Here is a 24313-nt window from a genome sequence, read left to right on the forward strand (position 1 = left end):
TAACAGGAAAAGACACACAACAATTTTAAAACCTTGTGGTGGGGGAGTTCTGAGCGTCAGGGGAATCCTGGATGCCCTAAGGAAAAAACGAACAGATTTGTCTACATTAAATGTAATGTTTCTGCTTCATAAAAGTTACTGCATGTTAAATGAGAAAACAAAAGATTTTGAGTATTTCAATCAACAGTATATTTACTGAGTTCCTACTACGAATGCACACTGGGCTCCACGCTAGCCACGAGAAAATGTTGCAACATATGATGATTATTGTGCATGATATAAAAAAGACCCCTACGAATCAGAAAAACAGGCAACTGGACAAAAACATGTAATTCACAAAGATAATGCAAAAGTTGTAATTACTGATAGAATCAATAACATAAAAATACGTTCCTCTCATAAAAAGTGACCTCGAAAGCTAATTAAACAAAGAAATGCGGTTTTTCTATCCCAAACTGAAAAAGATACGGAATCACACCATTTTCCCAAACCTGGAGAAACTGGCTCATAAACAGCGGGCAACGGTAAAATGCCATTTTGAAAGGCAAAAATTTTAAATTCCATCTTTATGAATTAATACTATTGAAATACACAGGACTACACAGATTTACTGAGAAGCAGGTCTACTGGCATACGGATTGTAACAGTGAACAGGAAATGGAAAGCCTTATGACCACAAATAGGAAAATGGTTAAACAAAACACAAGAACCATACCATGCAATTTAAGAAGAATAAAGACTTGCAGTACTATCTCTAATAAAGAAAAATTGGGAAAACCTCCACTAACAGACGATTCAGTATCCAAACTCTAAACTACTCTGCAGCATCTTAAAAAGAGAAAAGAAAAGAAAGGGAGAAGTAGGGTCCATACCTACTGATTTGGAAAAAACCTCCAAGCCACTTGTAAGGTTAAAAAAAAAAAAAAAAAAGGCTTAAAATAATAGGTATGCCAGATTCAATTTAGGTGAAGAAAGACTACAGGTCCACAGCACACAGAAAGATACAGAAGCCTGTGCACGTAGGCGTATGCCACACCAGAAACAATGTGGAAAAACACGCCAACTTAAAATGTGGGTTACCCGTGGGCGGAGGAGAATTCGATGGGAATCCAGATGGGTGTTCACTATGAGCCACATGCTGGTAAATGTTTTATGAAAATGTGCTCACACGTTATTTAACCGGAAATTTTAAAGATAGCCCAAATAAAGAAAAACATAAACTCATGCAGGAGATAATTAGTCTAAAGCAAATTCTCTCAAAAGAAGAGCCTGGTTTATTATTTAAAAAAAAAAAAATCCCAAAGATATTAAAAATCACAAAGGGGCTACAAAAAATAGATTCTCAACCTATACATCCAAAAAATACATGCCCAATATATGCTTAAACCATATGCTTTAAAAATCTTAATGAAGCCTAAGATTTTCTGGAGGAAAATATTAACACAGTCCACCCTGAAAGAGGTAAAAATCTATTAGAATCAGGAAACAAATGAAGTGTCTAGGGAAGAAGGAAAAAACCTTCCCCCCACAGTTCACTCGGCAAGTGCTCTGCTCCCTTTATAAAGTGTGCACACTTACAGGTAGGTGACAGGTTCTCCCTTTTCTCCTTCATCTGCTGTAACCTCTTCTGCATGGTGTTGTGCTGGCCGCTGTACATTTTAATTGTTGGACTGTACACCAGTGAGCCATTAGATTCAAATAAGAGAACAGGGACATCATTATCTGAAAGTAAACAAAAATCTAATTTTAAGCCTTAAAAAAAAAAAGCCTTCTTACTGCAACCATCTGATTCATTTCAAGGGAACACCCCCCGGCCCATCCCCACGGTCCTCCTCCTCCCCTTCACCATCATCACCTACTACGGCCAATACTCTGTCATCAGCCTACCACCTCCACGATCATCAACACTGGCACTAAAACTGCTGACATCTGCTGAGAAACACCCACCTGCCAGGGACTGTGCACTAAGCACTATCCGTGCGCCATTTCATTCAACCTCTCCCCAAACCGTGCAGCAGGTATCAGAATTTAAAGATGAAGAAACCAAGAAACAAAGTTAATTTATTTGTATGTGCCCAGGCTCACACACCTAGTGAGAAAGGAAAGCCTGAACGCAATCTGGCTCTGAACTGTTGGTGAGGAGAGGCGGGGTATGTCACCCCAAAGGTGCCGCTTTGGCAAAGGGGTTACCATGGGCAAAGTGTAGTCACATAACAGCAGGTGAAAAGAAAGGCGCTCTGACACCCCCCAGCCCAGCTTCTTCCTCAAGACAGGAGATAAAACTCCCCCTTTGAGAGTTGTACCCCCTGCACATTATCACCAGGGATGGGGAGCTGAGGCCAAGAGAATCCTGTAAAACAGACCTTGTTAAAATAACCCATGTTCTCTTTTGGTCCTTCTTATATGTCATTCTTCCACGGCTGCCCCTCTCTGTTCAATGTCAGCACAAAAGTTCTACCACTGCATTGGGCCTTCAATTCCTTTGAGAGCCCCCATGTCACAGAAAACGTACAAGCATGTACACTTTTCTCCTGTTAGTCTGTCTTCGGTAACAGATCCTCAGCTGAGAACCGAAGATGTGTGCGGGGAAAGTTCTCTCTTCCAGTAGTTTTCAGCCTGGGTTACAGAAACCACCACCACCACTCACCAAGCCTCCCTGACCTCCAACACACATGCGCGCACACACACACATGCACACGCAAACACACGAACTCTGAGGTCAGGAGTCCTCCAGCCATGAAATGAGGGCTAAATTGTGTGTCAGTGCACAGGTGTGCCTTTTTCTGGAATCCGTACCTTGCTCAAAGAGAACTTTAGGGCTCTGACCAAAAATCATTCGGTATCTTCTCCTTTGTGACTCTTAAGCCTGAACAACTCTAACTACAATTTTGACAATATGCAGACATATGTCAGTTGTATCTTTAACAGCTCTTATTTGCAGTATTTTGATTTTTATTAAGATATAAATTTGATTTTTTATCTATCAGTACTTTGCCCAACTCTTTTCAAATCCAGCATCACTGGTGTAGGAAGAAGGCCCAAATGGCAAGAGGATGAAGGAGGCAGAGAGGTCTGGTGCTGCCGTGAGGCTGGAGGGGAGACCGGATCAGAGGCCATGCTGTGCCGCAGGACATGTTAAACACAGGGTTTCATCCGAAAGACGCTTCCTGACCATGACACTGTTGACGCTGAAGCCCTAGGTGGGGTGTCCCCCTGACTTCTGGTTTACACCCTTCTGACCCTAGTCAGCTGACAGATGGTAAGGACACAGTGCCTCACGGGGCCCAGTCAAGGAGCCGCATGAAGGGCTCATATGGGGTTGATGCAGGCTTAGAGGGAATCAAGCAATCACTCGGAAGCAGGAGTCAGGATCCTCACAAAGAAGGGGCATCAGGCAGAAAGTGACGTCAAGAACTACCGCGTGTTTCTGGCTGGAGCAGCACAGCAGACCGGACTGTCAGAGTGAGGCTGTAAAGGAGGGACCAGTACAGCACAAGAGAAAGACTTGACTCTCGGACAGGGGATGACTCAGCACGAGAATGAACGATACAGGCACGGTGTGTGGACAATTATCTGGCAGCACCAGGCAGGCCAAATGTTCGTCAATTCTGCTGCGTTACTATGACAGATTCAAAGCAACGCTTGATAATTCTACATAAAAAATTTCAGAACACAGAGAATTTGTGACATGGCAACATACACTAAAACAAAAAACTAGAGAAATGAATGTTTCCTTTTTCTATGCTATACACTATATAGTTACCGAAATTGCTTACATGCATCAATGGCATGTTGGGACTGGTCAGAAACCCTGAATTTAGGTGGTGAAAAAGGCAAAAAAGAGAAATACAAAAAACACATATAGTAGAGTTTCATGAGGTCCTAAAGTATTTCTCTAAATCATTAAAAGAACACATGTAGGGGTGCCTGGGTGGCCCAGTTAGTTAAGCGTCCAACTCTTCTTGATTTCAGCTCGGGTCAGGATCTCATGGTTCCTGAGTTCGAGCCCTATGTTGAGCGTTGACAGCCTGGAGCCTGCTTGGGATTCTCTCTGTCTCTCTGCCCTCCCTACTCTCTCTCTCTCAAAATAAATAAATGAACTTAAAAAAAAAAAAAGAATACATCTAACAAAAGAAAAAAAAACTTCAATTTTAAAAATGGGCAGAGGATCTAAACAAGACATTTTTCCAAAGAAGATATATAAATGGCCAACAGGCACATAAAAGAGACTCAACATCATTCAACACCAAGGAAATGCAAATCAAAATCACAGTGAGATTCTAACCACATATTAGAACAGCTATTATTAAACAGATAAGAAATAACAAGTGTTGGCGAGGACGTGCAGAAAAGGAACTCTTGTACACTCGTGACAGAAATGTAAATTGGTGCAGCCGTTGTGGAAAACTCTACGGAGGTTTCTCAAAAAACTAAAAACAGAACTTCCGTATGATCCAGCATTCCACTTTTGGAAATCTACCTGAAGGAAACAAAAACACTAATGTGAAAATATATCTGCACGCCCATTTCACTGCAGCATTAATTACAAAGGCCAAACAAGGAAACAACCTAAATGTCCATCTATGGATTAAGGAAAATGTGGGTATGTGTATACACACACACAGGACTATTATTTGACCATAAAAAAAGAACAAAACCTTGCCATTGATGATAACATGGATAGGCCCTGAGGGCATTATGCTACGTGAAATAAGTCATTTAATGAAAAAGATAATACTATATGTTATCTCTTATATGTGTAATCTATAAACAAAATCAGAAAACGAAAACAGAAAAACCAACCTCATGGATACAGAAAACAGACTGGTGGCTGTCTGAGGCCCGGAGTCGGGGAGTGAGCAAAATGGGCGAAAGGGGTCGAAAAGCACAAATTCCCAGTTGTAAAATGAGCAAGGCATAGGGGTGTGATGCACGTCAGGGGGACTACAGTTAATACTGTACTGAAAGTAGCTGGGAAACTGGGTCTTGAAAGTTCTATCCTGAGGAAAAAAATGTTTTATAACTATGTATGGTGATAGATGTTAAGTGGACTTGTGATCATTTTACAATATACACATCGGATCACTATACTGTACATCACAAGCCAGTATGTTATACCAATCAGACTTCAAAAAAACCCCAGAAATGATTCTATGACTAAATACACTAAGGACAAAAATGTCTCTATTTTTTGATTCCACAGAAGCAGCCTGTTGCTACCAGAAATGAAAAATGTAGGTAACTGATCTTCTACAGTGAATATAGAATATTAAAACCCTTGTGCAAGGTGCAACCATAAACAAAAGTGATTGTGCCACTGTTCCAGTGCTGTAATGTTTTACAAGTAATTCAAGACAGGAATAGAGTATCTTGAAGGCAAGTAATGCCTATACAGAGAAAAAAGAAATACAAAAGCTATATAAACTACAAATGATGTCTACATAAAAGCATCAGGGAACCACTGAAGAGAGCAGGACCAGATGAGTCAAGATTCTGGAGAGGGGGAATGCTCAGAGGCCAGCTACTAAGCAGAGGATGCCTTCACCCCCAGGAGGATTTATCATTAAAGGGCCTGGGGCAAGAGGCTGAAGGTCTGGTCTTTGAGCACGAAGAGAGCAGCTGCTGAGAAATAAAAGTACAAGCAAAGAGAAGACAGAGCCAACAGTTTGTCAGTATCAACAAACTCAAGAGAAAACCGAAAGCTTCCCCACTGAACAGGCAGAGTAGAAATCCAGTCCTATCATGCATGTGATTTCACCCTCAAGAAAGTTGCCAAACTCTGAAGCTACAAGAGGCAGGATCCCAAAAGCGAAGCAGTGTGTGATGTCAAGTTCTCTGTGGTTTATTTTCTCCGGAAGCTGAGAGCCAGCCAGGGGAAGGGGTCCTAGTTACGACTGCAGGCTCTCAGTGGAAAGGTCTAGATGGCCACAGCCTGGTATCACTGTCATATCAGAAGTCTACCAAGCCCTACCAAAATCCAAGAAGTTCCTATTCAAATCAGTCCAGATAAAGCCTACTCCGTGGGCTTAGCGGAGGAAACTGGAAACTCGGTATCTAAGAAAGTAATATTGCCTAGAGTTTCAAACATACTTTATAACTAATGACTTGCCTTCAATTACAAAAGCCATCATTCCTACAGAGACAGGGCTAGATGACAAAAGGCAGGAGGAAAAAAACATACAAAACAACAGAGCAGAGGCATTCAAGATCTTGCAGATAAGAAGAAAAAATGTGAGTGATTTAATCAGAATAGCAGAATCTATTACAAAAAGGGAAACCCTAGAACTGCAAAATAAAATAACCAAAATTATGAACTCAAAAGATGAATTTTATAGCAGATTACACGAAGCAGAACGTATTAGTGAACTGTAAAGAAAAGGTCAATAGACAATATAGAAACTGATACACAGAGGGGAAAAAACAATTCAAGCACCTCTGTGAACTCCAAGTAGGATATTTAAAAAGAAAACTGGCCCATGAACATAAAATTCAAACTGTTGAAGGCAAAAAAGCAAACAAAATGCAGAGTTAAAAGGAAATAACTTTAAAAAAACAAAAATATAACTGTGGGCTAATTTGCAAATAGGTATCATGAAAACTCAAAGACAATAGAAATATGTTTCTTCTTTTTTTTACAGCTTTACCGAGGAATAATTGACAAATAAAAATTGTATATATTTAAGGAGAAATTAAAAAAAAAAAAAAAAAAAAAAAAAGAATTGAGGCACCTGGGTGGCTCAGTAGGTTAAGCATGCGACTTCAGCTCAGGTCATGATCTCACGGTCCATGGGTTTGAGCCCCGCATCAGGCTCTGGGCTGACAGCTCAGAGCCTGGAGCCTGCTTTAGATTCTGTGTCTCTCTCTCTGCTCTCCCCTCACTCTCACTCTGTCTGTCTCTCTCTCAAAAAATAAACATTAAAAAAAAATTAAAAGAAAAAAAAGAATGTATCATCTAACATTTGCCTATTTTGAGTAACAAAACAAAAACACCAAGTATGAGGTAAAACTACAAAGTTAGATATAAAATAACAAAGAAATAAACAGGAACTTATTAGAATAGGGCTTCTTAGTCAAAATCTGTTCTTCCATAATGATTCCTGAAAATAAAAAGTTCTATCAATTTGGTGAGCAATCCCAAGACTGCGTGGCTGATTAGCTCAAATCCACGGCCCCACAAGCAGCCACGGTCAAGCTTCCGCAGGCTGGACCTACGGAGTCCGCCCTTACCAGTGTCCACCCTGGAGGCCACTGGTCATCAGACAAATGAAACCAGACGTCCACCAGAACAAGGGCCCAGGACCACGCTGTCTGTCTGGACTCACCCAGAGTTGTTTTTTGCCTCTGGAGCTCTGTAGCCATTTTCTGAAATTTCTTCTGAAGTCTTTTATCATGTTCTGGCGTTTTAGGAATAAAATCTTTGGGCTGCATACACTTACGCTGTGCAAAAAGGACATAAAAACGAATACTTTATTGCAACCCTTTCATGTGCATTTGGTATCTTTTATAACACTGCAAATAAAACCATCTTAAAGAGGTGCTTCTTGCACTGCATGTGAAATAGCAACAGTCATTTCTTTCTGTGCATCTGTAAAAATATCAGAATTTTAAGAATAAATACAAGGCTGTGCTCTAAGTAGCTCTGTTTCCTCAGGCATTTTCTCCTGACATGCTCCCAGCATTCTTAGTTTCCATGAAAGTTCTTAAACGAAATTAGTCTTTTCTTTATTTTGGTTACTCTGTTATCTCTCCCCCTCCCCCCACCAAAATTATGACATAGTAACAAAATACAAAAGCAATTTTTTAACTACCAGAAAAAAGAACCATTATTTAATCTTGCCCTGTTGTCTTTAAATCACAGTAATTCTATTCAGCCAGTGAAACCCAAAAGCTCTAAACACACACAGAAGGTGTGACGCACAGGATGAAGCCCAAGGCTTGTAACCAAAAAGTCTTGGGTGAATTTTCTCACACCTACACTCGTGTTCTTGACCGAGCATCCTGCTCTCATTCATTATTTAACAAAAATGTTGTATCAGGCACTGGTCTTGAAACAGAAAAAGAGTCTTGCTATCAGGAGCTTATGCTTTATTAATGAATGACAGAAAATAAACCACAATTAAGAAGTAAAATAAATTATATGTGTGAAAATAAACATAATTAGTAAGTAAAATAAATTGTATGTGTGTCGGGAGGGTTAATTCCAGCAGACCTGGAACTGGCCTCAACTGTTTTCCCCGAAGTACAGGCACAGCATGCAATGTACTGATGAACAATGTTGCTTTGTAACCGAGAGTCCAAAGCATCTGGGGGCATTTGTATTCTCAAAGCCTGTCCTCTGCTTATCACCAGCGGGAGGGCTCCGCTGTTGGGGGAGGTAATACACTCACAACAAGGGTACATGACCACAAACCGTAAGAGGCTCCCCCCACCCGCCTCCCTGTCACCGAGTGCTCCACAGACTCCCCAGCACGGTCACGTAGAGTCCTGCGGGTCTTCACGGGCAACTGAACCCTGCATAACGGCCACCATGACTGCAGTGCATCAGCAAGGGGAAAGCACTACAGACCAAAGGAGCACAGTAGGCGAGTGGGGCGCCAGGCAGTCGGCAGAGGCGAGAACTGCCACAGCACACAGGACAGTCAGAGGGGGTCTCACGGAGAAAGGAACCCGGGTACAAAGCCCCACCGAAGTCAGAAAGATGGTAACATCATGGAGTTTGGGGGGAGCAGCTTCCAGACAGAGGGAACAGAAAATGTAACGGCTCTAAATCACAAACACGCTTGGGATGTGTGCGCAACAGCAGGGAAGAGGGTCAGGCTGGCAGCAGAAAGAGTGAGGGAGGGGCAAGCCGAGACCCTCCTCCAAAAGCCCAAGAGACTACGGTCTGCAGTCACGTTCACTCTGCAATTGCACTTAGAAGAGGGAAAGGGAATGTTTTCAGGCACAAGCAAACAAAGCGTATAAGCTGTCGTGACTTAGGACTCATATTAAGAAAAATGACAAAGATTAGTAATATCCAGGTGTGGTCACTGTGTCAAGAGGGGCGACTGTTCGCATCAGAGAGCACGCACATTTCAACCCAGTAAGTTCATCTCTAGATTCTACACCTGGAGCAATTAACTCAAACATGCCACATACACAATGTGCTGACTGAAAACCCACGATGATTTAAGGGTGCATGAATCCAAGAAAGGCACGTTTACGCCATAGAGCACAATAGGGACAAGTGAAGACGGCCTACATATGCTGTCATGAACCAGTCAAAAACACACTGTTAAGTGAAGAAGAAAGCAGCAATCTCCCAAACAATATGTGTAACATCGGAGAACCTCAATCGTACAAAACACGCGCGCACACGCACGCATGTGTGCGTGTGCGTACTGGCTTCATCTGTGTACATTCAGTGTTTTACAATGAAAATACACTCGTATGATTAATGTGTTTTTAAAACATGTACTTTATTTTTAAAACAGCGAACACAGAGGGGCATCTGGGTGGCTAAGTAGGTTAAGTGTCCGACTTCAGCTCAGGTCATGATCTCAGGGTTTGTGAGTTTGAGCCCTGTGTCAGGCTCTGTGCTAACAGCTTGGAGCCTGGAGCCTGGAGCCTGCTTTGGACTCTCTCTCTCTCTCTCTCTCTCTCTCTCTCTCTCTCTGCCCGTTCCCCCCCCCCCTCAAAAATAAGTAAAAACATTTAAAAAAATTAAACCAAAAAACCACAGCAGACATAGCTATTGCTAAGTGTATCACAGAGAGCCAAGAGCCTTGCACACTCTATTTCACGTATACCTGAATGAGATCTGGGCAGACAGAGACTGGAGTTAAGTGCACCCCGTCAGTGCGCTACAAATCCTGGCTGGCCTGACATAAATGGAATGGAGATAGAGGATTTAGTATTTACAGAAAATCTGAGGCACCCACGGGAACGTCTTCTCTAATCTACAGGAAATGTATGGTTCTGGTCTGTCTAATTCACTTTGGAGAAAGTCTGCAAATCTCTTCTCCAACGGGCATTCTCATGCGCAAAGGGACTCAAGTTTCATAGTAAACCAGCTTACCCTCAAATAAAGAAATTACAAAGTTTTCAAATAATAAGAGTGAAAATGCTGTAGTTCAAATATGGATTAGACCTCAACGTGTCTTTATGTCTGCACAGATTTTCAATAAACAACTTATTTACTAAATAACTTGGATATTTCTGCTTCAGACTTTTGAGATTTTCCAGCTAAACAGCAGAACAAAGGTATTTTGCTGCAGACATAACAAACCGAATTCTGAAGTAGTTCCCAGAGCACCTGGATGTTTGGTCTCTTGCAACTTTTAGCTTTCTGTTGGGCACACACATCTCCTTCCACTTCTCACAAATTTAAAGGATAAATGATTTCTGAAACTTTCTTAAAAAGGCTACATGAAAAGAACAATACCAGCAGCAGCAATACTTAAGACAACTCTTGAATACATTCTAAAAAGTTTCATTTTCTAGGAATAGAAGAACGAATAAATTCATAGTTGCCACTGTCCATATTGAAATCACATACTTACTTTTTTTTTAATTAGGCTTGGTAAGTGTTCCCTGGTGTTAGCTGCAGGGAAGAGTGATTCATCAATATGTACTCCAGCTGTCCTGCATCTGTATAATTAAATTGATACAGCATAATGAGCATTTGTTTCTGTTAAATTCACATAGCATTAAATCTGCACATATGTCAGTTACCAATTTAAGAAATGCACAGGCCATTTTAATAGACGTGGCTTTTAAAGTAAGTACATCTAGGGGCGCCTGGGTGGCTCAGTTAGTTAGGCGTCTGACTTCAGCTCTGGTCATGATCTCACAGCTTGTGAGTTCAAGCCCCGCGTTGGGCTTGTGCTGACAGCTCGGAGCCTGGAGCCTGCTTCAGATTCTGTGTCTCCCTCTCTCTCTGCCCCTTCCCCACTCATGATCTCTCTCTCTCTCTCTCTCTCTCTCTCTAAAAAATAAACATTAAAAAATAAATTAAGTACATTTATAAACAAATACAAAAGGCAATATAAATTCAACTTGCCAAAGTATTCTCTACACAGTGTTTAGAGTGTAAGAGTAGAAGCAGGCAGCAGGTAAAGGAAGCACAATTTTTCTGCGATAACTTTAGTAACGTCCTTCAAAATGATCAGTGCATGGCACACACACAATTTAAGCACATGTTACTAAAGGAATAATATGAGAGTAAACAGGACAAAAAATGAGTAATGTAGAGATAGAAGGTTCCTAAAGAAACGAGGCTGGCAAGTTTATCTTGGCCCCAAAACTGGGTTCTCTGTCTTGTGTGTTTCACCCGGAGAGCAGGGTGGGCCGATGACAGCTACTCCGGGCTGTGCCCCACCCCCCAGACCTGTCTGCCCCACAACCTGCGATTCGTTTCTCGATCTGCAGCCCTTCACCTCCCTCCCTGTCTCGGGAATCCTCAGACCATTACCTACTTCTAAGCATTCAGGTGCTCAAATCTAAACAATTACAATAATTTTCTAAATGATCTCCTTACATATACTTTCTACTCTTCCCATTCATTTATATTATTAATACTGAAAGATGAAGCATATAACATTTTGCTCATCTCCCCACAACCCAATCAAAAGCCTTTGATCACTCCTATGTTAACAGAATAATTTCACCTGTTGTTTCAGTCTTTTTAAAAGTACAGCCCCTAAACCCAACTCTGACCATATTTCATTAGATTGTCACTGTTCAACATCTGTATGCAAATGACAGATGAAAATATAATTAAAATACAATGCAAAAAAAAAAAAAAGAATAGGGCAAATATATCCATATTCATATAGAAAGCTCTCTAAAACAGATTAAGAACAAAAACACAACTTCAGCAGGGACATATGGGACTGTATACTGTATATAATATGGTAAAGTATTTCTCATTGTAAGCAGTCTGGAAGATTACGCACCACACTGACAAGAGTATTTATCACTAGGCTTAAGGAATCTCAAAGGGTGGTCAGAAGACCTCTAGGGTCCCCAAGACACTTCTGAGGGCATGTGAGGTCAAAACTACTTTTAGCACAAGACCTCATTTGCCTTTTTCACTTCTCACTCTCTCACTAGCACACGATGGGGTTAAAGCCAAATGACACCTGTGATCCCGATACAGTAAACGCAGAGGCAGATTTGGAATGCAAATGTCTTTTAATTAAGCCAGGCACGAAAGAAGTTTGCAAAAAGTGCACAACACAGAATGCGGCACAAAAACAGTACTCTGAGCACAACAGGTAGAGCAGAAGCCAGAGGGAGCACCCGTGATGCTGCGATACACAGCAGTCAGAAGCTTCAGGTGGGAGGCGACCCCCCAGACGGGCGGGTAATTCTGATGAGGAAGTGCACTGGGGAGGACGCAGATCTTCCGTCGGGAAGGACAGAACAGGCAGAAGAAGTGTGACAAAGTGAACAGCAGTGTGACAATTCTGGGAAAACACACACCACTGGGTGTGACTGCAGTGACGATGCCAGTGACAAGGAGTTCACACAGGTCACCCCAATGGCCTCATGTGCTAAGCTCCTGAGCTCAGACAGCCCTCGTCCTGTGGGCCCGAGGGTGCTAGAGAGGTGGGGAACTCTGACAGGCCACTCTGCAGGGTGAGTTCCAGGACGGGGACTTTGAGGGCAAGGAGACCAGTCAGGGACTATGGGGGTAGGAGACGCTACAGGTTTCACCACAGATGCGGGACCGGGTGCAGATGTGAATGGGCAGTATTTAGGAATAAAAATGGGATGTTCTTGAGCTCTTGTTAAAACTGATGGACTGAGCACATACATTTTTCTCTCCTGCTCCCAAACCTCCGTCAAATAAGGGTAAAGGAAAACAAAACGACACAGACCAACAGAAACAAAGAGTAGGCAACTGAAAAGCCAATACAGAGAAGGAAAGCCGAGTGTAGAAGCTGAACGAGGAAGCTTGTGAAACCACAAGGGACTGGACTCCTCTCCTCATACCTCAAGGACTCCGAGGCGGGGGTAGGTCTGACATGCCCACAGTCAGGGCCACCAAAGCAGGTGACAGGTCCAGTTTTCAGATGACCTGGACCAGAGACGCACTGGACTCAAGGACACCAGGCTGAGCTCAGGTTAAGGACCAAGTTTCACACAAAAGGAAATGTTTGTGTACATTTTCAGATTCAGCTAAAAACACCTTTCACAGCTGTAATTATATAAAGTAAAACTGCTAATTCATCAACTGCTGACTTTACGGAATCAGGAGAGGAGAAGCAGTGTGTGTGTGTGTGTGTGTGTGTGTGTGTGTGCACGCGCACATGCGTGCGTGCAAAGGGTGGGTGCGTGTACGTGGAGTGGGGTCCCCCAGAAGGTGGCCACGGGGAAAGCTGTATTTGCACTTCCACACTAGAAAGTCTAGACAGTGTCAAAAGCCAGACATCATGGCAGCAGTGGAGACACAGTAGCTGGGAACGTGGAGGCCCGGCAGAGCTGTGGCAAGACGCACACGCGGAGGGGCGCTACCCTGGGGCACAGGAACTGGGGGAGGGGTAAAAAGGGACCAGTGTGTCACCACAAGCCTTGCAATAATAGCTGGCTTTTCTCTTTCCTGTGTGTGAGGGGCTCCCTCTCCATAACAGGATGGGAACAGGAAACTAGGCGTTCTGATTCAGACAGATCCGGCTGGCACAACAGGGGAAAAAATGGCACCTCAAGCAAGACAGAAATGAAGCGAGAAGTAGTGAAGAGATGACGGCAAGGTCAGCTCCGCACCGTTTTAAACTCAGGTGCTGTGCTTCACCCGCGAGAACTTCCCCAGGACGGGTGCATGACACTTAGAGGGCATAATGAGTAAAAACTGAGACTGCGTAAAATTCGAACCCCTTTCTGCGGTCCTGCAGGATCACATCCCTGTCCTGAGCTCCCTCTCCTCATAGATCCCAACCACTGGCGCTCTGAGACCCTCAAACACACCGGCATTATTCTGCCTCAGGCCTCGACCTTCTGTTCCTCAGAAAGCTGGTCCCCCAAGTCTCCAAGCATCTAGCTCCTCTGCGTCTTCTCCGCCTCGGCTCAAAGGTCCACCAACTCCAGCCACTAAGTAGGGTGACCAACTGCAAACGGGCTCTCCTGCGAAGCCCCTCCAGGAGCCTTCCGAGGATGCACCACACCTTGCGCTTACAAAACCTGTTTCTTTCATGGAGAGAGTGACTATGCCTGTCTAGTGAAAACATACCCCCATGCCCGGCATAGACTGAGTACTCAAAAGATACCTTCTGAAGGAGTAAATGTCATCACTATAGAAAGAAACACTCTTGTGAAACACTTTTGACCTCCTTATCTTACACCACACATATACACGTGCACACTGTAGATCACAGAAATATAAAGGCCAAAACTATAAGCTCCTAGAAGAAAATGGGAGAAACAAAATTCATGATTTTGAAGTAAGCAAAGACATTCAGAGGGAATATCAAAAACACAAAGCATAAAACAAAATAAAAAACCACACTTCAACAAAGTAAAATACTGATGTGCTCTGAAAGACACATACAAAAAAAATAAAGAATAAGTCAGACTGAGATCATGTATTTACAGTATGTGTATCTGACAAAAAAAATTGTTATGAACAATGTACAAAAATTGCCTGCAACTCAATATTAAGAAGACAGAAACCCAGTTTTTAAAAATGGGCAACCATTTTTAGTTTAAACCAAATAGTCACTAAGCATGTGTTCTTACAATCAATTGGTACTGGTCATGAGGAAAATACATGCTAAAACCATAGGGGATCCTCAAACGTATGGTTAACTGATTTTTGACAAGAATGCCAACATTAAGTCAATGGGAAAGAATCCTCTTTTCAACAAATAGTGCTGGGACAAGATACCCTAACCAAAAAGGATGAAATCAGACCCCTACCTCACACCACACACAGAAACCAGCTCAAAATGGATCCAAGGCCTAAATGTCAGAGCTAAAACTATAAAATTCTCAGAAGAAAATATTTAAGACTAAATCTTCCTGATCTTGGATTTGGCAAGTTTCTTAAATGACATCAAAAGCACAAGAAACAAAAAAATAGAACTCAGAAAAATTAGAACCTTTTGCTTCAAAGGAAACTGTAAAGGACGTATAAAAACAGCCAACAGAATGAGAGAAAATACTTACAAATCGTAACAATATGAATATATGTGATATATCCATACAATGGAACACTGTTTTTTTAATAAGTCAGATTCTGATTAAAACATGGATAAATCCTGAAAACCTTATGTTAACAGAAAGCAGCCAGGCACAAAGACCACATATTGTATGACTCTATTTACATGACACGTTCAGAAGACGCAACACCGTGGACACAGAAGGTAGATTAGGAGTTGCCCTGGTTTGGGGAATACAGAGGGTGGTGTAAAGGTACAAGGCTGCATTCTAAGGTGATAAGAATGTTTTAAATTGATGGCGCTGGCTGACAAACTCTGTGAATATATTTAAGAATGCTCAATTGCACCAGGCTGACTCAGTTGGTACAGCATGTGACTCTAGATCTCAAGGTCATGAGTTCAAGCTCCATGCTGGGTCTATGTAGAGTTTACTTAAAAAACAAAAACAAAACTTGAATTGTACACCTTTGATGGGTGAGTTCTATCCCAAAAAACTGCTACAAAAAATAAACACATGAGATACCACTACATATCCACTTGAATGGCTAAATTTAAAGACTGATAAATTCCAAGTGTTGGTAAAAATGTGGAGCCAATGGAATATTCATGCACTGCTGGTAGAAATGTAAAATGATATAAGCATCTTGGAAAACAGTTTGGGTGATGGCCCGAGAGTGATGAAAATACATAAGGACAAGGACACAAACGTGATTATCCATAGCAACTTTACTTACAATAACCAAAAACAGAAAACTACCCAAATGTCCCTTAAAAGTGAATAACCAAACTATGGTATATCCACACAATAGAAAACTATTCAGCTATAAAAAAAATCAAAATATTGATGGACACGGCAACAAGGATAAACTTTAAACACATCGTGTTGAACAAAAGCAGCCAGGTGGAAAATAACACATACTGCAAGGTTTCCTTTACAGGAGACCCTGGAACAAGCAAAGTTGGCGTAGGTGCGAAGAACCGGGTATGTGGTTGCCGTGCGGTGCAACAGTGTAAAGGGCACAAGGGGGCCTGGGGAGGGGAAGGTGGTGGCAAAAGGACACAGGGAAACTTCCAAGGGTGATGAAAGTGTTCACCATATGTTGACTGTGGTCGTGAGGCTAACACGGGTGCATTCATTTGTCAACACTCAGTGAACTGGATACTTCAAATGGGTACACTTCATTTTATGTAAATTACACGTTTATAAGGTTGACTTTTTAAAAAGCAAATTAACACCCATAGAAAGGCTGTAGAAAGCCTACAGTGAACGGGGCAGAATAACGGGTATCATAAAGAAATGAGGAACAGGCATCAAGGACAAAGAGAAGAACGATTTCTTAGGAATGCCTCTTTTTTAAAAACGTCCTTTCGTAACTATTTTTACCCTGAGCAGGGCTTCCCGGCTTCTTCTTACTCAAGTGAAAGGTCACCTATTTCCCACTGTTATAAGCAACCAAACAGCCTAAGGGGGTGGTCAGGAGGCATCCTGACGGAAGACCTGTAGGAGAAGAATCAGGGTAACTGCCTCATCACATACATGAGACTTACGTTATAATCGACGTCGGCAAGCTCAGCCAGCTTCCAAGAACCTCTCACCATTCCTGGTGCACAAGTACCGGCCTATCATTTTCTCCCATTGTACAACTGAGGGAGCTGAGGCTCACCGAAGATCTTTTGCCCAAGTTTACAGAACTAGGAAGTATCCTCTACTAGTGAGTAGTTTGGGGAAAGGCTTGACTCAACTGGGTAAAATGTGTGCCTGACCCAGGGGGTGTAGCTGTAGAAGATATGTTCTGTCCTTACTGGGAGTAAGTGTCTCCACAATTTATCCATCATGCAAGGTGGAAAGCTGCAGAGATACATGTCCTGCATCTACCTGGGTTTATATATGACCTTTCACAACAAAGAAACAGGTGGCCCGTAATCCTGGTGATGTCATTCTATGCGTGCAAACAACTTGTGTGTTCACGTGCTTAGTAAAATACTGAAGCCACTACATTAAAACCCGTGTTTATCAGGCACTCAATCAAAATCTACTGAATAAACAAAAAAAAAGCTCTCTGGTTGGATCCGCTTCTCTTCAGAAGCGTAACATGAGTTTCTGTTACGTTTCTCAGGATCCACATAAGAGTGAAACCATATGGTATCTGTCTTTCTCTGTATGGCTTATTTCACTTAGCATCACACTCTCCAGTTCCATCCATGTTGCTACAAAAGGCCATATTTCATTTTTTCTCATTGCCACGTAGTATTCCATTGGAGGGGAAGGGGAAAAAAAAAAAAAAAAAAAAAAAAAAAAAAAGAGGTTAGAGTGGGAGAGAGCCAAAGCATTAGAGACTGTTAAAAACTGAGAACAAACTGAGGGTTGATGGGGGGTGGGAGGGAGGGCAGGGTGGGAGGGAGGGCAGGGTGGGAGGGAGGGCAGGGTGGGTGATGGGTATTGAGGAGGGCACCTTTTGGGATGAGCACTGGGTGTTGTATGGAAACCAATTTGACAGTAAATTTCATATATTAAAAAATAAAAACAAAAAAAAAAAAAACAAAAAAACAAAAAGAAAAAAAAAAAAAAAAAAAAAGAAGCGTAACATGACACTATGCCCCCACCTAGTGGTCAAGCAGAAAAGTGTCTCAAGAGACGCCCCTAAAAGCAGAACCAACCTTTTTGATCTTTGTTTTCTACTTGCTGCTACCTCAGAGCCAACAGGGAACAAAGCAGCCGGTGTCGTCCTTCCTGTCCGGGAAGCCCTGCCTGGGCGGCCGCTGCAACGAACGCCTTCCCCTCGAGGGTTCAGGAATGGCGGCACTTCCCTGCAAGCCAGCCTGGGTCGCCCCTCCTGCCCCACCCTCAGCACAAACCCTCTACCGAAGCTGGGTCAACTCCAGGGCTTATGCCACACCCACACTCATTCCCGTATCTCCTAAATCCAGTCAGCAGAGGCCTGTTGGTCCACTACCTAGGACCCAGGACCGTGGGCACCGAGGGGGGATAACAACAAATGGCAGCTGTGTGAAGGCTCCAGCCTCGAGCACCCAATCCCAGGAGAGTTCAAGTCATGAACCCCACCCTCTCCCCCAGGACACAGGGCAGAGCACCAGGGGACCAGCGACAGGAGGGGACAGCACCTGTTAAGTGGGGGGTGAGAGCAAGCGCCTATCGTGCCGGCAGGTCAGGTTTACAGGTCACAGGAGGACACCAGGACCCAGCAGCCAGCACGAATCCAGGACTGGATCCGCACTCCCCGCCAGCCCCGCCTGTGCCTCTCAGAACACCACCTTCTCCTTGGCAAGCATTCGGAGTATGGGAACAGGACCATCGGGAAAGGAGAGAAGTTTGATAAGCGCGTGCGAGGGAAGGGTGCGTGAAGGACACAGGAGCACCTGAGAAAGGAGCACATGGGCCCCCCCAGAAGCGACTGGTCTGTTGTTGCTAATCACTGAGTGGCTCACCATCCCTCCCTCTTCCCCCCACCCCAACACACACACACACACACACACACACGCCCTCCACAAGCCTAGGGCACCAAGGCCCGGCCCACCTGGCCTGTTCCCTAACCACATTGTTATGTTCCCCCCTGTTCAGCAATCTTAAAATGAGAGGGTGTATGTGCCGGGTGTGTGTATTGGGGGGGCAGGGGGGTTGTGAAGACTTTTCAAACAGTACCCAGACAGGGAGTAAATCTCCTGATCACCACCTTCCATTAGGTACTTCTTCTGAAAACGCACCTGAGACTGGGGGCTCCTGTACAACACCCCCCTCACCCACTCAGTCCGACCCAAGCTGACCTCCAGCTGAGCCCCTGAGGCTCCTCCACCAGAAGTCCCAGCCCAACCACAGGGCGTTTGGAATCACCGACAAAAGGCTGACCGACTCCATCCTGAATCTTATCAGGTTACATGGAGGGGAATACAAACCCCTGGGAGATAAAAACAGACCCAATTTATTTTTTTATTTTTTTAACGTTTTATTTACTTTTGAGACAGGGAGAGACAGAGCATGAACAGGGGAGGGTCAGAGAGAGGGAGACACAGAATCTGAAACAGGCTCCAGGCTCTGAGCGGTCAGCACAGAGCCCGACGCAGGGCTCGAACTCACGGATCGCGAGATCACGACCTGAGCCGAAGTCAGCCGCTTAACCGACTGAGCCACGCAGGCGCCCCAAAACAGACCCAATTTATATTACTGGTTTGAACAGCCTCCTTAATAGTTTATCAAATCCTAATACATAACGCTTTGGTCTACCATAAATATTCCTGGCAAGACTAAAATAAAACTTTAAACCCACAGTAGCCTGGCTGGTGTTAAAGTTCAGACACACAGTTGACCCCTGAACCACTGATCACCCCCACCATGCAGTCAAAAATCCACAGATAACTTCTGACTCTCCAAAACTTAACCACTAAAAGCCGCTGTTGACCAAAGGCTTACCAATAACACAGAGTCAATAACACACATTTTGTACGTTATAGGTATTATATACTGTATTCTTTTGATAAAGTACACTAGAGAAAAGAAAATTTAAGAAAATCCTAAGAAAATACTTACAATATTGTGCTGTATTAGGAAAAAAAACCACACATAAGCGGACCTGTACAGCTTACACCCATGCTGTTCAAGGGCCAGCTGTACTAGACAATTGGGGAGGGATGCTCTGCCCCTTCACCTCCCAACTATGCCAGATGCTGCACAGACCCAGAGGAGAGACCCATGACAACAAACAAAGACAACGTCTGAGACTGAAATGGCATTTTCCCCAGACATTTTAAATTGCAAACCCGCTTGGCAACTTCAATGCCCATTCACACGACATGTCAAGAGCAGACAGGAAAAGCGCCCTTGAGAAGCAGATGCTATTCAGATTCATTCACTGCAGAAAACCTATCCCACTCTGTTGCTTACCTAAGAAGCCCAGATCCACGGTGCCTTCACAACCTCTTCAAAAGCCAGGGCAATGGAAAAGTATCTGACCTTCTGTGGGAGAAGAATCCCTTTCAACGGTGAAACAGAACAAGACAACTGGAAGGACCTCCCTCAGGTGGAGTGAGGAAGTAGTATGTGAGCATGGTTTCACCAGGCACAGAACAAGACCCCCCAGAAACAGCGGGACTGATACAGTCCGAGACGTGGACACAGGGGCGCTGGGGTGGCTCAGTCGGTGGAGCATCCGACTCCCTGATCTCGGCTCAGGTCGTGATCTCACAGTTCCTGAGTTTGAGCCCCGCGTCAGGCTCTGAGCTGACAGCAAGGAGCCTGCTTGGTTGGGATTCTCTCTCTAAAAATAAATAAAAATAAACTTTAAAAAAAAGAGAGAAGAAAAGAAAAAAAAGGAAGAAAGACACAAACTGAACTGTAAAGCAGTATTTTGGACTCAAAATTTCTTTCATTCTTAGAAAATTGAAGGATCTCATAAAGCTTTTTATGTGATTTACACTCGTAAATGGCCCCACAATACTGTGCCCGCCTGAGAAAATGAAAGAGAAAAAGCCAAATAACGTCTTATCAACATTGTAAAAATTTCAACCCTGCTGACCCCTTACAGGGTGTGGGGACCCCAGAAGTCCCTGGGCCATGATGTGAGAACGGCTACTCTAAACCTACAAGAAACCCATTATTCTGGTATCATTTACTAAGTGATTCATGAACATTATTAGGTCTATATTCTCAGCAAACCTATGCTGATAGGAAAAATGTCTTTTACTTTGGTAACAGTGGATAATTTGGACGTGGCTTTGCTTTTTGTTTTTAATATTAAGAGAGAGAGAGACAGGAGAAAGAGAGAGAGTTAGAGAGAGAGAGAGAGAATGCAAGGAACAGAGAGGGAGAGAGGGAGAGAGAGAATCCCAAGCAGGATCCACACCATCAGCACAGAGCCCAACATCGGGGCTCAAACTCACGAACTGTGAGATCATGACATGAATGGAGACCAAAAGTCGACACTTAACGGACTCAGCCACCCAAGTGCCCTGCTTTGCTTTGTTTTTAGTCAACACAGGAAGACTGAAAGTTTGCTACAAACAGAGAAACCTAACAGGCAGGTTTTTAAAAATACCTGTCTTACTAACACACAGCTTTTGATCACAGGAATAGGCTTAAGAAACTAAAAGTTTCAGGGTAATTTTGAACTCTGAGAGCTGTTCCCACCACTCTAGCAATCCCTCCACATGTGCCCTCAGTGTAAGAGTAGGGAAGAAATCTGCCCTTCCTGCCTTCCCTCCCACCTGACAATTCTGTCCTTGAGCCACACAGGTGGGGCAAGGTTTGTGTGGATGGATGGGGAGCACTTATGCATTGGAGGGCTTTCCAGAGCCCCTCATGTGGGGCATGGCCCAGCATGGGGTGCTGGAGCTCAAGTGGGGGGAGGAAGACATCCACATGCGGGGTAAGGGGTGAGGCACAGTGAGGGGTGTCAAAATTTAAACAGATGTAGTAGAGGGTTCCCATGCGTGGGGGCAACTTGGGGTAAAGGGACATCTGTGCACAGAAGTGGCCCAGTGCAAAGGGGGATCCAAGCCTGAGCAGAGGAGGGGATCTGTGCAGGGAAGGCACAGCCCTGGAGAAGAGACAAGTCATCTACACGTCTGATTAACTGCCCTGTTAGGATAACAGGAATCCTCTTTCCCCCAGTCTGGAGAGCGAGCCACAAACACTGGGGAGAAGAAAATGAGGACTGGAATGAACCCCCTGGTTTGGAACTGACGTTGCAGGTACCAGTGGGAACGGAGTTCGAAACACATGGGTGAACATACACAAGTGTCACTAACTGTCCCCAAGAGGGCACGGGAGCACCAATACTGGATGGCACCAGATTATGGGTTCAAAATGTCGTTTCCACTGAAAGGAACCAGGGATCCCTAAAGAGAAAGCTGAATCCAGAGCTGGGAAAGAGAAAGTACAGGCAGATATTGGATTAAATTGTTGTGCCCGAAAGAAAAGAGGTGTTTACAGGATGATGAGTAAAATAACATAGAAGTCAAGTTGGACAGGCTACCCTGGCCAATCAAAGACAAATGAAGTCTTAAAAGGTTTAAACAATGATAGTAATGGATTACAACCCCGTGAATAAAGTGTGGAGACACACACACAGAGTGTGATGAGGGACAGTTACTGATGTAGTTGAAGTACCTCCCCTTAAAAGCCACACTAAATGCAAGGAGGGGGTGCACGTTGACTCGCAGTGCAGAGGCCTGGCAAGCACCAAAGTGAACACCACCAGCACCGCCAACACACCGAGAGGGTGCACTAAGAAGAACCCATCATCACTTCTAGGGTATTCCCGCAGAAGACGCAGCACTCAGATAACCTCATCAGGAAACATCAGGTAATCCCAGACTGAGACACCACACATCACTACTTACAATCTTCGCAATATCAAAAGCATGACAGCCAAAGAAAGACCAAGGAAGAGCTCGAGCGAGGAAGAGGATGAGGAGACACGTTGACTAGATGCAGGGAGCTGGGAGCCATCTGTTGTCAAGTGCACAACTTCAACAGCTGGTGAGACCAGGATGGACTCAGAATCCAATGGTGGGGAGTGTTTTAGTGTTAACTTTCTAAAGTGAATGGCAGAGTTGGGGTCATGCAAGAAAATACGTTAGTGTGTAGGACACACTAAATGCAGGGGCATCTGGGCAATGACCTACTCTCAAGTAGGCAAAAACAAATGCCTACAAACTGCATTTCCAACTTATCTGTTAGATCAACTTTCCTCAACAGAACTGAGAGGTGACAGCCAAGTTGACCTTTATGGCTTTTGCCTTTATTTCTTCTTTCTTCACTAGAAGTGTCTAGTATCCAAAGGAACGATCAGAATTTTATCTGAGGCCATTACACAGTTGCCTGCTCTTAGAAAAAAATATGCCCAGAAACAGCCCAACAAAATGGGATTCTAGTGACACCTAGTGACCTTGTGTATTCAATGTTCACATTTTCAGTGGAAACCATGAGCAAGAGCCTACATAGACAGCAAAAAAAGAATAAACATGACATTTAAATACAAGTCAGTTTCGCTGTTACCTCTAAGTTCTGGTGAACAAAGGTCAAGTTCACTAAAAATCAAGGAAATTCAAATGAAATGAATTTTATTTTTTCACCAACAAAGTAGAAAACATTAAAAAGACTGATAACTCACAGTATGAGTAACAGTTATGGGAAACAAGTGTTGTTTTACACTGCTAGAAAAAAGAGAATTTAGCACATTCTTTCTGGAAAGTATGACAGCATTTATTATAAATTTAAGTATACAGGCCCTCTGAACTCAAAAGTCCACCTGTGGAATTTAAACCTATGGAAAAACATAAACATCTGTAAGTAATGTACACAAAGACATTGAGTGTTGTATTGTTTTTGGATTGGAAAGAAAAAGAAATGGAAAACTTAAACTCACTAATAGGAGATCAATTACATAAATCACTTCATATCTCTTATAGAAGACTGTATATGTTTTAAAAAAATGAGATGTATTGCTACGTACAAACACAGAAAACTGTTCTCTGATATAATGTTAACTAAAAAAGTTTATGTGCATTCCGTTAAAAAAAAAACAAAACCTACATATTTCCATGGACACACATATAAACATGGACAAGTAAGTGTTTATGTATGCATTTTCAGTAGGTTTAGTAAAATGTCTCAAAGTACATACTCTAAATTCTCAGTGGTAGGTCTCCCCACAACTGAGGAGAGAGAAGATAAGGCAAGAGGTGGATTAGGTGGGGACTTTTCACTTTAAAACTACATACCCATTTAAGGGGAGCCTGGGTGACTTGGTTGAGCGTCCACCTCTTGACTTCAGCTCTGGTCATGATCTCGCAGTTCATGAGTTCGAGCCATGTGTCAGGCTCTGTGCACAGCACAGAGCCTGCTCGGGGTTCTCTCTCTCTCCCCCTCCCCCGCTGGCACAGTCTCTCTCTCAACATAAATTTTTTTAAAAAATAAATAAAAACATACACCCATTTTAATATAAATACGTTTAATTTAAAAGAAAATTTATTTTCAAGAGAGCATGAGGAAATACAAAAATGAGTAATTCTATATAATAACTAAAATCTAATTTTTTAATATTATTATTATCTATTTGTTTTTCAATGTTTATTTTTGAGACAGCACAAGCAGGGGAGGGGAAGAGAAAGGGTGGCAGAGGATGTGAAGTCGGCTCTGTGCTGACAGCAGTAAGCCC

The 24313-nt window shown here is 43.2% G+C and overlaps 1 protein-coding gene across 3 annotated transcripts in view; it reads right to left on the minus strand.

Annotated features, from left to right (window-relative positions):
* MCPH1 (microcephalin 1) overlaps positions 1–24313 on the minus strand; it is a 270845-nt gene that overhangs the window by 221912 nt on the left and 24620 nt on the right. For all 3 annotated transcript variants that reach the window (XR_013554978.2, XM_078445230.2, XM_078445231.2), the window contains 3 exons: positions 10542–10629; positions 7323–7437; positions 1579–1722 (listed from right to left, as the gene is read on the minus strand). Coding sequence is in view for 2 of the 3 variants with exons in the window: in XM_078445230.2 (XP_078301356.2) it covers positions 1579–1722; positions 7323–7437; positions 10542–10629 (347 nt within the window). In the remaining variant the exon portion in view is untranslated. The remainder of the gene's footprint in view (positions 1–1578; positions 1723–7322; positions 7438–10541; positions 10630–24313) is intronic.

Source organism: Panthera onca, chromosome B1 (assembly GCF_046562875.1).
Source record: "Panthera onca isolate mPanOnc1 chromosome B1, mPanOnc1 haplotype 2, whole genome shotgun sequence".
Classification (NCBI taxonomy): domain Eukaryota; kingdom Metazoa; phylum Chordata; class Mammalia; order Carnivora; family Felidae; genus Panthera; species Panthera onca.